Source organism: Tupaia chinensis, unplaced genomic scaffold (assembly GCF_000334495.1).
Source record: "Tupaia chinensis unplaced genomic scaffold, TupChi_1.0 Scaffold000437_1, whole genome shotgun sequence".
Taxonomy (NCBI): domain Eukaryota; kingdom Metazoa; phylum Chordata; class Mammalia; order Scandentia; family Tupaiidae; genus Tupaia; species Tupaia belangeri.
This window is the reverse complement of record NW_006159942.1, coordinates 1133997-1151502: the sequence shown is the minus strand read 5'-3', so window position 1 is coordinate 1151502 and position 17506 is coordinate 1133997. Positions and strand designations below refer to the sequence as shown.

At 37.9% G+C, this 17506-nt stretch overlaps 1 protein-coding gene across 3 annotated transcripts in view; it reads right to left on the bottom strand.

Annotated features, from left to right (window-relative positions):
* The window catches only part of SLC9C1 (solute carrier family 9 member C1), a 100290-nt gene that overhangs the window by 45936 nt on the left and 36848 nt on the right, over positions 1-17506 (bottom strand). For all 3 annotated transcript variants that reach the window (XM_006155134.2, XM_027774465.1, XM_027774464.1), the window contains 5 exons: positions 16200-16281; positions 14495-14661; positions 11643-11768; positions 8334-8431; positions 5364-5483 (listed from right to left, as the gene is read on the bottom strand). In XM_006155134.2, coding sequence (XP_006155196.1) covers positions 5364-5483; positions 8334-8431; positions 11643-11768; positions 14495-14661; positions 16200-16281 — 593 coding nt within the window. The remainder of the gene's footprint in view (positions 1-5363; positions 5484-8333; positions 8432-11642; positions 11769-14494; positions 14662-16199; positions 16282-17506) is intronic.

The window sequence follows — 17506 nt, the reverse complement described above, 5'->3', positions numbered from 1 at the left end:
CCACCTTTTTTTTATTAAGTTTCTTTGGAAATTGAACTTGCCATGTTTGCAATGCCACCATTTGTTAATTTCAACATTTCCTCCATACTTAACATATTCCACCTTTTTTTTATTAAGTTTCTTTGGAAATTGAACTTGCCATGTTTGCAATGCCACCATTTGTTAATTTCAACATTTCCTCCATACTTAACCTATAGTCCATACTGAAAAATTTTAATGACTGAAGTTTTAGACTATAAATCTATTATTTTTGCTGATTCTCTTCCATGAGTATTTATTTCCTTGTGTGTTTATTGATCTTTGATAGTGACTTCATCCATTGGTTAGAGAACTCAATTTTGAATGAATGCTATTCAGTTCTTAGTAGTAAACACCAACATTGTGTTAAGCGCCTATCCAGAACTAGTTCCAAAGTGTGTCTCTATATAGCCCATTTATGTAATCTTTACAACAGTCCCATGAGGTAGGCAGATAAAAACCTTGTTAGCATGTTTTAGTGACTACCATGTGTTAGTTACTCTGCCACATGCTTTACATATATATCAATTAGTCCCAAAATATGATGTATAATAGCTATCACAATACCCATTTTCAAATGAAGGAACTGAGGCCTGAAAGTATAATTTAGTTAATAAATGATGGTGCCTAAGATTCTGAACCAAGTGATTTGCCTCTGATTTGACTCAGTCCTCAGTCCTCAGCATGCAAAACACAGCAGACATTTGTGTGTGTGCCCAAAATACCAAGAAGAGAATGGAGAAGGGATTAGAGTGTGGCCATCCTCCCTGACTGATGATTTCTCATCATTTTTATGTCGGTCTCATGCACTCTTTGGCAAAAAAAATAAATAAAAATAAAAGATAACCACAAATATTTTGATACTTCTATTAAGAAGAGGTATCTATAGTCCTTCCTCTTGAATCTAAGAAAAGTCATCCAAGTTGAAAAGGCAGAAGTAAAATGATCTCTATTTGTAGATGACATAGTACTAATAAAATTAGTGAAGTTTCAGGATAGAAAAATTGGTATATTGGTACCTAAAAATCAGTTGTAGTATATCAGGTGGCATGATGTCTCCAACTACTGCAAAGCTATAGTAACCAAAACAGCATAGTATTGGTACAAACACAGACAAATCACAGAACAGAAAATGCAGAAATATGTTCAAGTATATACAGTCAACTGATTTTTGACAAAGATTTCAAGAAGACTTACAGAGAAAAAGACAGTTTTTCAATAAACCATGCTGGGAAAATTGGCCACCCATATGAAGAAGAAAAAAAGTAGACCCCTATATCTCATCATATACCAAAATTAGCTAAAAGTGGACTAAAGACTGAAATAAGACCTGAAACTATGAAATTACTAGAAGAAAACATAGGAGAAATGCTTTAGGACATTGGACTGGGCAAAGATTTTTAAAGTAAGACCTAAAAATCTTGGGCAACAAAAGCAAAAATCGACAAATGGGATTTTATCAAACTAAAAAGCTTTGTACGATGAAGGAAACAACAATAGGTGAAGTGACAACCTACAGAAGAGGAAAAAATATTTGCAATCTATATATATAACAAGGGATCCATGACCAGAATATATAAGAAACTCAAACAACACCGAAAAAGCAAATAATCTAATTAAAAAATGGACATTTGGAAGTCAGCATGTGGCATGGTGGTTGAGGCACTGGACACTCACATGGCTGACTGTAGTTTGAATCCCAGACCTTGTGGCTTGCTTTGTCACTTCCTCTCTCTTTGGTGAGTGCACATGGCCTATAACAAAGTTTAATAATAATAATAATAATAATAATAATAATAAAATAAACAAATTCTTTTAAAAAATGGATACCTTATCTGAACAATTTTCAAAAGAAGATGTACAAATAGCCAAGTACATGGAGAAAAATGCTCAACATAATTGTTACATGTTACAAAGAAGTAAAAAATCAAAAACACAATGAGGAATAACATCCTCCAGTTATAGAATGGCTATTATTAAGAAAGGAAGAAAGAAAGAAGAAAGAAAGAAAGAGAAAAAATAAGAAAAAAAAAGAGAAAGAAAAGAAGGAACTAAGAAGAGAAAGACAGACAAATGCTGGTGGGGATACGAAGACAGGAAACTCTTCTGCACTGCTGGTGGGAATGTAAATTAGTGCAGCCATCACAGAAAACAGTAGAGTGGTTCTTTGAAAAACTAAAATTAGAACTACCTTATGATCCAGGAATCCTACAACTGGGTTTATATCCAAAAGAAAGAAAAATCAGTACATAGAAGAGAGATCTACATCCCTGTTTATTGCAGCACTATTTATTATACAATAGCCAAGCTTTGGATTTGATTTAAATGTCCATCAATTGATGACAGATAAAGACAAGGTAGTACATACACATACTGGAATATTATTCAGTCATGAAAAAGGATAAATCATGTCATCCGTGGCAACATGGATAAAAATTATGCTAAATGAAATAAAATAGGCAGTGATGGATAAGTATTGCATATTGTCATTCATTAGTAGAAGTGAAAAGATTTGATTACACAGAAGTAGAATGGAATAGTAGTTATGGGAGAAAAGAGTATAGGGGTAGAGGGAAAACTTGGTTAACAGACACAAAATTGGAAGTAGAGGAGGCCAGTCGATGGTGTGGTGGTTGAGATGCTCAACTCCCACATGGCCGACTGCAGTTTCAATCCCAGTCTTGGTGGCTTGTTTTCTCACAGTCACTCTCTCTCTGATGAGCAAATTAAAATAATCATAATCATAATAAATAAAGTTAAATAATTATTTTGAAAAACTGGAAGTAAACAGTAAAACGTGTTCTAGCATATTATATAGCACAATAGAGTACAGTTGGGGCACTTTAATATATACTTATAGATCAAGGAGACAATTGGGAATGATAAATGTTGAGGTGGTGGATATGTTTATTGCCTTATTTTGATTGTTACAAACCATATTCATGTAATTAAAAAATCACATTGGGCCAGCTGGTGGTGTAGTGGCTAAGGTGACTGAATCCCAGATGGCTGACTGCAGACCTTGATTCTTCAACCTGGAGGCTTGAAAAACATGCCAGGCACATGTGCACGCATGCCGAAAATTCCAAAAGAAAAAGAAAATGGAGGAGAAGAGATTGATGCATAGCCATCCCCCATGGGGGTGCTTTCTCACTTTCTCTTTCTCTCTCTCTGGCAAGCGCACATGTCCTCTTGCAAAACAGATAAAAAAACTGTACTCCATAAATACATATAACTATTATATGTCAATTTAAAATTCAAATTTTAAAAAGATGTCTAGAGTAGAGAATTTTGAATGTTCCCAACACAAAGTAATTAAATATCTGGGATGATGGATATGCCAATTACCTTGACTTGATCATTAACATTGTATTAATGCAATGAAAAAAATCACACGGTACCCCACAAACATGTACAAGTATTATGTGTTAATTAACCAGAAAGTTTTATTTTTATATGTTAGGTATGAATGATCCAAAAATGAAATTAAGAATAAAATTCTATTTAAAACATCATTAAAAAGGACAAACTAATTAGGATTAAATTTAATCAAAGCTTTGTTTGCTGAAAACTACAAAACATTACTGAAAGAAATTAAACATCTAAATAAATGGAAAGACATTTCATGTTCATGGATCAGAAGTCTTAATATTACTAAATGATAGTATTATCCAAAGCAATCTGCAGAATTAATCTGCAAAATCAATCTGCAGAATCATTCATCTCGGTGATCTTTTTTGCATAAATAAACAAGATCATCCTAAAATTAATACAGTATAGTACAGGATTTTATATAGCTAGAACAATTTTGGAAAAGGAAAATAAAGTTGAAGGATATCACAGGCCCCGATATCAAAATTGTCTAGCAGTTGTGAAAAACAATTTGGTGGTTCCTGTAGACACTATATATAGAACTATCATATGAGCCAGCAATTTTTTTAAAATAAGAATTATTTTATTTAACTTTATTTATTTATTTTTCATTAGACCAGAGAAGGAAAGAGAGAGAGAGAGAGAAAAAAGAGAGTGAGAAAGCAAGCTGCTAGGTCTGGGACTTAAACTGTGGTCACCCATGTGGGACTTCAATCCTTAACCACCACGCCACCTGCTGGCCCCGAGCCAGCAATTTTACTCTTGGATGTATATCTAAAAGAAGTGAAAGCAGGTATTCAAACAAAGAGTTGTACATGAATTTCCATAGTAATGGTATACATAATAGCCAAAAGTGGGAAGAATCCAAATGTCTGGCAACTGATTAATGGATAAATAAAATATTACTCGGCCATACAGAAATAAACTATCGCATGCTGGAAAGTGGATGAAACTTACACAATGTAGATGAAAACATCAAGTGAGAGAAGGCAGAAATACAAGGCTACATTTCGATGATTCCATTTATCTGAAATATTCAGAGACAGAAAGCAGACTAATGCTTTTAAGGAGCTGAGAGGAAGGAGAAATGAAATGTGACTGCTCAGTGAATACTTGTTTACTCTAGGGGTCAATGAAAAGGTAACAGAATTTGATGGAGCTGATGGTTGCCCAACACTGCAAATGTACTAAATAATTCTGAATTGCACACCTTAAAATGGCTAATAATTTTATGTTATGTGAAAGCTGCCTTAATTTAGAAAAGAGAATAGCATTCCTATTTCTTTTTGTATGTTTTAAAAATTTTATTTATTATTATTATTATGTTTTTAATTTGCTATAGGGCATGTACACTTACTAGAGAGAGAAAGAGAAAGAGAGCGAGACAGACAGACAGAGAGAGGGAAAATGAGAAAGCAAGCTGCCAGGTCTAGGAATTAAACTGCAATCAACCACGTGGGGGTCCAGCACCCTAACCACCACACAACCTACTGGCTCCTTATTTCTATTTATTTTCTCTTAAGGTAACTTATTGTATGTATAAAAACAATTTAGTTAATCATGTGAAAAAAAATTTTGCAAAGTATTTAGGATATAATTTTCTTTTTCTTTTTTTTTTTAAAGAGAGACTTTTGCAATAGGGTGCATGTGCTCACCAGAGAGACAAAGAGAGACAGAGAGACAAAAAGAGAGAAATCATTCCCCAGAGGGGATGGTCATGCTGCAATCCCTTCTCCCCTCCAATCTCCATTCTCCACTCCCAAGTGCACAAGATCCCATCTTATGCACGCACATACATGTACCGGGCGTGAGTTTAATCCTCCAGGTCTGGGACTCGAACCATGGTCAACTACGTGAGAGTCCAGTGATGTAACCATTACACCATCTGCTGGTCCCAGGATATAATTTTGAAATGAATGAAGAAAAATTTTCAAATAATAATAGTGTTTCTCATAAGGTTCCAAAGCTCTCACCTCGATGGGACTCCTTTATCTTTATTAGTACTGTACACCCAGTTGAGCAGTAGCTTTCTGATAAAGGTAAACAATTTTCTATTTTCAGAATAATCTTCTATTGACTCAGGACTCAAATGCCTTTTTAAAAAAGAAAAACATACTGTAAATATGTGGGGATAAGTTTAATGCAGTATGATCAGAGACCAGGAAGACCATTTTGTGCAGTGAAGACTTGAGAATAAGATACCTTCCCGGGTACGGTTTTAAGTCATGAAGTTGTACACGCAAGTAGATGCACAAAGATGGAGTCAGGCCATAGGACTCGCTCATGAGATGAGTTTAGGAATTCAGTCAGACACCGTTTAAAACAGTAGAACGTTCCCAGTTGGGCAGGGAATGAAAACCATGATTCAAATATTTGAGATTTTGCTACATCTGGGTTTTCATATTGTATTCCCCATTGTCTCATGTGGCAAATTAACGAATTGCCTCACTACCTTGTCTGCCCACCTGTAAAATGGGGGCAGAAATATCTATGCCAGGCTGAGATTATTAAAATATATATAAAATATCCAGTCTATCTATTTACCTATCTTTTTCTTCCACCTTCAGGGCCAGTAGTCTGGTTAAAATGATCACAACTGTGTTAAAATGGTAACTAGGAGAAGTCAATGGCTGTAAAAATCCCAAAGACATTTTGGTAACACTCGTCCCAAGTTGTCTGTAGGTCTCTGTTGGCTTCTACGTGCTGTGATTTGACCTTACTCAGTACCCTTGGTGTTATAAGGAATTCACCTGCTGCTCACTAGATACTTTCATTGTCCTTATTAGGAAAACAGGGCTCAGTCCTTGGGTCTGAGACCCCACATTATCACATGGCTTAATAGAAAGCACTCGAACCCTAAGCTCAAAGGTGGGCCTCGGGTCCCCTATTGATTATAATGTTCTCGCTCTGAAATTTGTGTAATTTCTCTTTCACAGGATACTACTGTCCTTGAAAAGAATGAAGTCATTTAATTCCCTATAATTCAATATAATCATGCGGTAATTCTATGGAAAAGCTCAAGTGATATATAAGTCGATGAATTCATAATTTTAAAAGTGTTTATGCTTGCTAAATGGTGGGAATAAGCACAAAGAAATACTAGTCTCTGCTCTCCAGGCTTCAAGAAACAGAAGGTAAAGCAGGGAGTAAAACAGGCAAATAATGACTGCAGCGAAGTGCAGTACGTGTTGCCACGGAGACAGAAATAAGACAGCACTCCAGACCCACAGCAGAGGCCTTTTAATATAGCCTTGGGGAATCATAAAACCTTCCTGAAGAAACTAGTGTCTAAGCTAAGATCAGAAAATTCCACAGGTCTCTGTGACTCCTAAAATTCTGTGATGTCAATAAATGCACCATATTTTTCGTTACAAATTATGAAAGGATACAAGCCCTTTTTTTTTTTTTTTTTTTTTGGAGAGGTTTTTGCTATAGGGCGCGTGCGCTCGCCAGAAAGACAGATATAGAGAAATAGAAAGTGAGAAATCACCCCCCAGGGGGATGGTCACGCTGCAATCCCTTCTCCTCCATTCTCCTCTTGGGATCTTGGGCACGCACATGCATGTGCCCGGCACAAGTTTAAGCCACCGGATCTGGGACTCGAACTGCGGTTGACTACATGGGAGTTCAGTGACACAGTCATTATACCAACTGCTGGTCCCAAAGATACAAGCTCTTGAATTCCTATTTTACATGAACATGTTCACGGCTTAGACTGGACTTAAGGAAATAGTATGACCTTTTGACTGGACAATGAGGCAACTTGGTGTTGAATCCCAACTCTGTAACTTATGGGTCAAATAGAATTAATCCATCTTTCTCCACTTCACTTTCCTCACCTGCATCAGAAAGGTACTAATTATCTCACGGGATTTTTCAGGAGATAAAAATAAGGTTAACATATAAAAAGTATTTTAAACAGTGCCTGGCATCACACTTAACAAAAATAAAGTAGGCGTTCCAAGTATTATCTCTAAGGCAATTACATGGGCACTCTCATGGGTCCTAATGCCCTGGTTTAAACCTTCCGCTCTCTCTCTCTTTAGATTCACTTGCCACAGGACAATGCAACACATGGGCCACTGATAGAAGTGATCAACTCCAAGGCGGCCCAGCAGAGAAACACGTATTGAACGTAAGAGTAATCGATAGAAAGTCCTCTAGGGATTGGAATACCATTTTGGTAATCTTGATATTCTCCACAGTGCCTGGTGTGTGGCTTGGCACATACAGGCATTTAATATATATGTCTTGCATAAATGAATATAAATATAATATATTCCAAAATTTGCCCGCCTGTCCACTATGAGTCCTTTTAACCCTGTGCCCCCTGCCCTATTTTGTTGACCTCTTTTTTGTGTCCAGTTGCACCGGATTTTCATAGATACATGTTGCTTCAGCCTTTACAGAGGATTTAAAGAGAAAGATCAAGACAGTGGGTCAAATCGCTCTGTACTTTCTTTTTTCCCCATTTTAAAAAATGTTTTCTTGAATAATACAGTGATAATCCTTTTTAGTGTATAGTCAGTCTCACTGTGAGACTGGGTGTAAGTGCATGCTGGGTATTAAGATGCATGAAGTGTTGTCTGTGCCTTGGGAAAATAAGCTTGGAGGGATTAGGAAAGACTTTTGCCCTCTGTCAGGTATTCAAATAGTCTAAAAGGAAGACTAGTTTAACACAGTTCAGCTGTAGGGGGCAGAAAGGGAGAAGAAGAGTGTTTTTGGTCAGAAAGAGCAGCTTATTCAAATGCTCAAAGATGTGAATGAGTATAGGCAGCTGAAAGCAGGTGATCTGACCTCAGTGTGGGGTACAGATCAGACAGTGGCTTGTACACGCCATCCTAGATGAACCCAAGTTACAGACCAAAGCAAGAAAACCCACTTGCACGATTTCCTAAATGCAGCGACTTAGGACAGACGGTCTCTTTGAACCAAGTACTTACTCTCCCTTCTTTTCACCAAAGCTTCCTGCCGCACCTACCAACACCTGGGTTGCACTCTGAGATAGAGTCTCACATTTGTATTGTCTCTGGTAGCTCGCCTGAAAGAAATGTCAATGCAAGTCATTTGCATAGTATGAGTAACGATGGCAACTTATTATCGTCTTTATGGGAAAATAATCTGTGAAAAAGAAATCAAAATCCACAAATAATCTATATCTACAGAAAAAGAATAATCTTTAAACATATTTGCCAGAATGCACATGCGTTCCCCAGAGCGAGATGGACACACAGAGATAAAGAGAGGGAAAGCTACACCCCACTGGGCATGGTCAAGCTATGGTTCTTTTTCCTCCATGGCTGTCTCCTTCGGTGATTTTGGGCGCACGCAAACACACACATGCACGCAACACGTGCACGCATGCCTCGTGTTTTTTAAGCTGCTACTCTTCTAGCTTCTAGACTCAAACTGCACAAACAGTTATGTGGGATCCAGTCACCTTAACCATCAAGCCATGGGCTGGCTCACTTTCTATGGAGTCTGAACTATGAAATCAGTGCGGAAGATAGTTCTGGTCTTTGTATGGGACCAAACTGATTCTGCAGGAAACAAGAATCTTGCTAGATGTTAACTAGATTTTCAAAAAAATGGATGGAGTTCTGTGACAAATGAGTTTGGGAGCTTCTGCAAAACATATTTCCATCGTAGAAGTTCATAGTGCATATCAGAATATTAAAAGCTCAGAAATCTTACAGTAAAACATTCTGGTTTACATTTTTATTTAATTCTATTTTCCCATGCAACAGAACACGACTGTCTCCAAACTATTATAAAGATGAAAGGAACTGCTACTGTTTTGCAGGACACAATCCTTCCTTGAGTCAACACATATTTTGAGAGTCTGCACAGCTTCAGGCCTATGTTTGATGTCGTGGAAACAACTCTCTGTTGCTGTCTCTGATCTCACTGTGCTGAACACTGTTAAGAGTTACTATATGAGCAAACGTTCTTTCTTTTTTTCTTTTTCTTTTTTTGGGGGGGAGAGGTTTTTGCTATAGGGCACATGCGCTCAGCAGAAAGACAGAGAGAGACAGAGAGACAGAAAGCAAGAAATCACCCCCCAGGGGAGATGGCCACACTGCAATCCCTTCTCCTCCATTCTCCTCTCAGAATTTTGGGCACACACGCACACGCACCTGGCATGAGTTTAAGCCACCAGGTCTGGGACTCGAACTGCAGTTGACTACATGGCAGTCCAGCAACATAGCCATTATGCTAATTGTTGGTCCCATATAAGCAAACTTTCTAAACTGAAGTGTGCAATATAACCAAAGATTCTTGGGTTCCATAGCAGACATTCTCTCCATATAATCGTTTATGGGTATTAAAATACTGTTTTGTTCTTGAGGGGATACTAGAAAGGGATAGCAACGAAATTTGAGGATGTGTGGTGAAAAAGTCAAGTGTTCATAATGACAGGGCTTCAATAGAATAGCACTTTTCCTTACACATCCTGAAAATGTTTATAAAATAATATAAGATTAACTATTTTCGGTATTCTCAAAGATAAAAATTATACTTTGTCTAAAAATGAGGAAGCAGAAAAAAATCTGGATCTAGCAAAGCTTAGCAACACAAATATTGTTAGATACTAGAAAAATATAAATTCTTTAGAAATCACACCCAATGAAAGGGAAGAAGAATTTAGAAAATGGTTGATTCTTCAAAATAATTGCCATTTATTGAATTACTACCATACTACTAAATTAACTGATCAGTGTATGTGTGTGTGTGTGTGTGTGTGTGTGTGTGTGTGTGTGTGTGTTAATATATAAGATTACTGGGACCAGAAGATGGTGCAGAGGTTACGTTGCTGGGCTCCCACAGGGTCTACTGTGGTACAAGTCCCAGACCTCCCGGTTTGAAACTCATGCAGGGCACGTGTGCATGCATGCCCAAGATCCCAGGATGAGAATGAAGAAGGGATTGTGGAGCACCCAACCCCCTTGGGGGGTGATTACTCACTTTCTCTCTCTCTGTATCTCTTCTCTTTCTCTCTGGCACACACCCGTGCCCAAGGCAAAAACCTTACATATGTATGTGTGTGTGTGTGTGTGTGTGTGTGTGTGTGTGTGTGTGTATGATTGCACCAAGTGTATGAGGAAGGTAATCTAACCTATATTGTATAGATGAGAAAGTTGAAGCTCACAGTGCTAAAAAAGTTTTCCTATGATCCTATTAGAAACTCAGATATTTCTGAATTTCAAAGTCTTCTCCCTCTTCTCCCTCCCCCATGGTATGATGCCTCTTCAGAACGCCTGTCTGGGCATGCCGTGTTCTCTTTTCTAACGTACACTAGCTGAGAAGAAATCATCTCAGTGAATACTGACTAAGATGAATCAAAAGTTCCCAAAACTTTGAAAAGTGCAACAGATAAACTCTGAGGTGGGGACTGTTGGAGGCTGGTCTGAAAATCATATATATTTATTTCAGTGAGAGATAGAAGTAACTCTATATAAAATGAGAAGGCCAAGCATAAACAGTTTGAGAAATGGTCTGAAAATAATCTGCTTTATAGTCCTTAAGGTAATACTTAGCATAAAGAGCATATTTGGGTTGACAAAGATTATACGAATCTGCTGGTGATTCCACAATATACGCTTCATATTCTCCTTTGTTTTTGTTTTCATTATCGGTGAAAATGTTTTGACTCAGGGAGTTTTGCAGGAAAAAAATAGAAATTTGATTATATTTCCTAAATTATATAGTAGATAGCAGGACCAGCAGTTGGCATAATGGCTATATCACTGGGCTCCCATGTAGTCGATCACAGTTCAAGTCCTAGACCTGGTGGCTTAAACTCACACCAGGTACATGTGTGTATGTGCTCAAGATGCGGAGAGGAGAATGGAGGAGAAGGGATTGCGGGTCGCCATCTCCCCTGGGGGGTGATTTCTCGCTTTCTGTCTCTCTGTCTCTCTCTGTCTGTCTGGCGAGCACATGTGCCCTATAGCAAAAACCTCTCCAAAGAAAGAAAAAAATTATATAGTAGATAGCATACGTTTTTACTTCTATCACATTTTGGTAAGTTATAGACTAACTTTTACTAATTTCATTCTTTCTTTTTGTTTCTATCTGTCCTTTCTTCTTTCTGTTGCAGTCGATTCCTAAGAGAGTGGCAAGCTTCCTTTTGCCGTTTAAAACCATCTATTGAGTTATGCAGGTGAACATAGTCAAGAACATTAGCAAGGAAAAATGTCTTTACAATAATTTAGGCCCTATGACAATTTTAGAGGTGTATAATACTGTACTATTTGTGCCAAGAAGAGACGCCTATTGGCCAACTCCATTGCTTCGATATTAAGGGTCTCATCTATTTCCTTGTTACAGTCCGGACATGTCACTTTCTGATGTTCTGTTGTGTCTTCTTGGCTCGACTACATAAAACATAAACAAAAGTAAAAATAATGCATGCATCTGAACATATTTTTTAGTATCCACTTCCCACAGTTCTCTGGCCAATTATTATGAATGCAAACATACTTTTTTTTTTTTGGGGGGGGGCGGGAAGAGGTTTTTTTCGCTATAGGGTGAGTGCGCTCGCCAGACAGACAGAAAGAGACATAGAGACAGAAAGCGAGAAATCACCCCCCAGGGGGGATGGTCACGCCGCAATCCCTTCTCCTCCATTCTCTTCTTGGGATCTTGGACACGCATGCACACACGCCCGGCGTGAGTTTTTTAAGCCACCGGGTCTGGGACGCGAACTGTGGTCAACTACGAGGAAGTCTAGCGACATAGCCATTACGCTAACTACTGGTTCCCAACATACTTTTTATCATACATTTAGTTGCTATCCCTTTCTAGTTTGGGTAGAAAATATAATAGAAAATCAGTAGATCATGAAAACTGTTCAGATCCTCATCATTTGTGAAAACGTGTTATATCTTTACTTAGTGCATATTACTGAGATTGGCTAAGAGATACCACATACATGCTCATACTTATATCAGCAGTTATCAGAGTGTGGTCCCCCCGCCACATCGGCATCACTTGAGAATCAGTACAAATGCATATTCCAGCCCCCACCCTAGACCTACTGAATGAGAATTAGGAGGAGTGAGCAGCAATCTGTGCGCCTACACCACCATTCAATGATTCTGCTGCAGCTAAAGTTTGACAACCATAGCCTTATACTAGTTACAGTACTTAAGGTACAAGAGGAGGTATACAAGCACTAAGGAGGTGGAAATATGGCTAATTTGAAGGTGAGAAAAACTCAAATTTAGAGAAAATAATTTGCTCAGGATAGCAATGTTATTTATTAAGTGACAAAACTAGGATATAAAACCAGATTTTCTAAGTCAAAGGCCAGTGGTCTATTTGTAATGCTGTAATGGCCTCCATGTCTGCGTTGTAAAGAGGGGAACGCGCTGTCTGATAACCTGCCTTATCAAGCAGTTCAAGTACCCAACAGTAGTGCCAGTACTGATTCTTCATTAGAGTACCCGGGGTATACGTGTGTGTGTGTGTGTGTGTGTGTGTGTGTGTGTGTGTGTGTGTGTCTGGGACCCTGCTAAGAGGACTTGCATCAGAATCTCTGAGGTAGGAACTAGGAATGCAATCGATTTATTTTTTTTAAAGGTTTTTGCCATAGGGTGCATGCGCTCACCAGAGAGAAACAGAGAGACAGAGAAAGAAAATGAGAATCTTCCCCGCTCTGCCCCCAGGGGTAATGGCCACGCTGCAATCCCTTCCCTTCCATCATCCTGGGGTTTTAGGCACACACACACACACACACACACACACACACACACACACACACACACACACACACACACACACACACACACACACACACACACACAGGCAAGATTTTCAAGTTGCTAGGTTCCAGACTCAAATCATCGTCGGCCATGTGGGAGTCCAGTGTCTTAACCACCATAACCTCTGCTAGGCTGTAATATTTTTAAATTTAGCTTTCCAGATGATTCCAAGGAAGATAAGTCGGCAAAAGCCTGCAATCAGATATTGGGAGCTACTAGAGAAATCCTTGGATTTGACTTCATGCTTATCCCATCCAGAAATGCTGGCAACATTTCTGCAGGCACAGGGCTCAGCTCTCAGTCCTCATATAGAGACCTTAAAGCATTGGTCAGTGGCTATGAAATGCATTTTGAGAATCCTGTTTCACAGAGATTAATTCTCTTACTTTTGCACTCCTAGAAGTTGCCCTCTCATATTGTGTGAAGCAGAAAAGTATTGCAATGAAAAGTCAACCTGCCATGGGATATATCAAAGCAGCCAAAAGCAGCAGCAGCTTGAGAAGATCCCAAGACAACTTTTACTATTTCCTCTTATGGAAACCCTGAGTACTCTTAGATGGCAAGTCTGACCAAAAATTTTAAGGCATACCTAAAAAGCAGGTGGTATCTCACCCACAGCTAAATTTATGATACTAGCTTAGAATTCTATTTTATATTTTCAAAGTACTATTAACCATAGGCCAAGAGCCGATGGATGCTTAGCATGTAGGATAGCCTAACTAAATGAATGAAGGATTGCCCCCTGCCTACCCTCAACTTGGTAAAATCTAGTCATCTTCTAAGGCTTACTCTCTTTTTTTAACGATAGCTTTCAAAAGAACTTCTAACATACAGTAATCTCTCTTGAATTGATAACACATTTTTTTGAAAGAGATTTTTGCTATGTGTGTGCTCTCTAGAGAGACAGAGACAGTGAGACAGAAAAGTGAGAAATTATCCCACAGGGGAGAAAGCCATGCCACAATCCCTTCTCCTCCATTTTCCTCTCAGGATTTTGGGCATGCCCATATGTGCGCCCAGTGCGAGTTTTAAGCTTCTGGGTCCAGGACTTGAACCATGATCAACTATGTTGGAGTCTAGTGATGTAACCACTATGCCCTCTGCTGGTCTCTTCAACATGTATTTTATATATAATCAAAGGGGTTGTGAATTCTATTTTGCCTCATAGCCATGGCGAGTTCTATAAGAACCCTCTTCCTATGATGGAAAGTCAGAAGCTACCAGTACAATTTCTGTCACTTACAAATATTAGAAATAGTGAATATCTATGATATGATTTCTACTTACTTAAAGACAATCATATCTACTTTGAAGGAATAAACAAATGATTTGCTTACCGCATATGGGTTTCGAAGTGTGACTACTTTCTCAGCCATTTTCCAACTAGAATTAGCAAGATCTTTGTTAAGTTTGAATGTGGAGACTCTAGCTTTGATTAATTCTTGAAAGTGTCGGAATGTATAATACAGTGATTTATATTTTGTTGAGGTGACATCATGAAGACCTTTGATCCAAAAAGCACATTTTATAAATAGGAACACCACCTTTTTCGATGTAGATGACAAAGTATACTTGCATTCTTAACTTATTGTCCCTAAACATTATTTTAAAACATTGAAGATTCAACATAAATTATTTAATAATGGCATACTAACAATTTGAAGTTTTTCTAGCTTCATACTCTCCACAGAAACTGAAGTACATAATAATAATAATAGTAATAATTGGCCCAGCAGATAGTGTGGTGGTTAAGGCACTGGATCCCATATGGCCAACTACAGTTTGAGTCCCTTTACCAGGGTCTTGAAAAACACACCAGGTGCATGTGCATGCATGCCCAAAATCTGGAGAGGAAAATGGAGGAGAAAGGACTGCAATGTGACTATCTCCCTGGGGGTTGATTTCTCATTGTCCCTCTCTCTCTGGCAAGTATGTGTCCCCTATGGCAAAAAAATCTAAAAAATAATAATAGCAATAATAATTAATATTTATTGGGTGCTACAATATGATGGGAAAATGTATGTAAACATTTCACATACACTAAGTCTTTAGGTTATCTTGGCCACCTTCTGAAGTTCTTTTCCCTAAGAAGAATTGAAAATTCCTCCCCTTTTTATATATGAGGAAACAGAAGAACACTGGTGGAATGGTCAATTTCACCAGGCCACCGGATGCCCAGATATTTGGTTAAACATGATTATGGGTATATCTGGAAGGGTGTTTCTGTGAACATTTAGATTGGTAGACAAAGTAAAGCAGATTGCCCCCTTCAGTGTATGTGGGATGCACAGAATTTGTTGGAGGCCTGAATAAATTAAAAGGCTGACCAAAAGAGAGTTCATTCTCTCTGCCTAATGATCTTTGATCTAGGATATTGGTCTTCTCCTGCTTTAGGACTTGAATGAGAATTTATAACATTTTCTTTTTGGTTCTTAGGTCTTTGGACTATAAGTCTTGGAACTTAGCTTCTATAATCACATTAACCAGTTAAGCACATCAGAGGAATTATCTGCATTATTCTCTAGAATTTCAATCCCTCAAACCTCTTTTCTATCCTTAAACACATCCAGTTTCTAGCTTCTCAGGAATTTAGTATCTATTGTGTTCACTATTTTTTTATTGTAGTTTGTTTGCTTTGATGCACACATGACTCAGATATTACCTTATGATTTATTTACTGTCTTTATCCTCATTCTGATGTATGCTCCATCAACTAAGAAATCTTGCATGCCTTCCAAAAGTATCACTATTAGTTAGAATCATATCTGGCATGTAAGAAGCTCTTAATGAAAGGTTTTTCAATAATTGGGTGAACTTGTATTATATTTTAGTTACACTGGACTATGATAAATAAATATCTTCTAATATAAACATACTTTCTGGTCAAAACCATTCATATGCCTTTACATAGAAATTCAATGTTCTTTTCAATTAGACATGACCAATTTGCATTTATATGGCTTCTTCCTTCATTATTACCACTTCTATGGCATATTTAGAATATTCTTCTCTTCACTCAGCATAGTAATTAGTAGAACTTACCTAGTTTAATAACTGCCATTGGCAAAATAAATTTATTGATAATAAGTGTAATTAAGCATATTGACACTCCATGAAATAATATCTAGAATTAAAAAAAATACAAAGTAAATATTCATGACAACTTTATATTATATAGTCTATATTTACTAGTGTAAATTAAGCTTGGTTGTACTATGTTAATAGCTCGTGGCAGAGGAGGAATTTGGATCTCAGGTATGATAAAAGTTTTGGGATTCTCTATCTTACCACATATTTCAGAATCAAATCAAGGGAACCAGCAGTTAGCGTAATGGCTATGTCGTTGGACTCCCACATAGTCGACCGCGGTTCGTGTCCCGGACCCGGTGGCTTAAAACTCACGCCGGGCGCCTGTGCGTGCGTGCCCAAGATCCTGAGAGGAGAATGGAGGAGAAGGGATTGCGGCGTGACCATTCCCTCTGGGGGGTGATTTCTCGCTTTCTGTCTCTATGTCTCTGTCTGTCTGGCGAGCACATGTGCCCTATAGCGAAAACCTCTCCAAAAAAAAAAAAAAAGAATGAAATCAAAATCAAAACACATGGTCTGCCAAGTGAACATACAGAGACATCGAAAAGTATATTTGGTTTTAAAATTCCTTGACTGCACTTCTTGGCCCCTGAGAATATACTATCCGTCCTTACCCACGGCATACATCTACCTGTGCACAGTTTTTTGCTCAACTTTACCAGCACATCTGTTACAAATAATTCTCCCCACCTGGGAAAAGTGAAAAACTCAGAAGCCTTGATATGTTTTCTTCAAACTCTTACTTTGCCTCTCTGGTGCCCATTCATTGTCAGGAGAGAGGAGCAATTAATGTCTTTGGTACCACTTGATTTCTATATTCATTGATTTGATTCAGTATGGAAGATCTTCAAAAAGTTCATTAAAAAAAGCATATTATGAAAAAACTTTGTATAGATTTCAGGGTTTTTTAACCAAAATAAACTGTACTTTAATTCTATTTTTCACAAATTTAAAAAAAAATTATTTCTTTCTTTCAAGAGAGAGAAACAAGCAGTCCCAACAAGGTCTCACATTACAATCCTGTTCCCTTTGCACTCTCAACCAGGATCATGGTAGCATGCCCGTGTGCACAAGTCAACCGAGGAACCAAAACTGTGATCATCCCTATGGATTCAGCATGCCAAGCCACTTAGGCAGTACTTGGTAAACCTTTTGGAGTATCCTTCTAAATGTTTATTAGATTCTGTTGTTCAAAGGTGTTGCTCAATTCCCTTTTTTCTTTGCTGAATTTTGTCTAGTTGTTCTATAATTTGCTGAACACG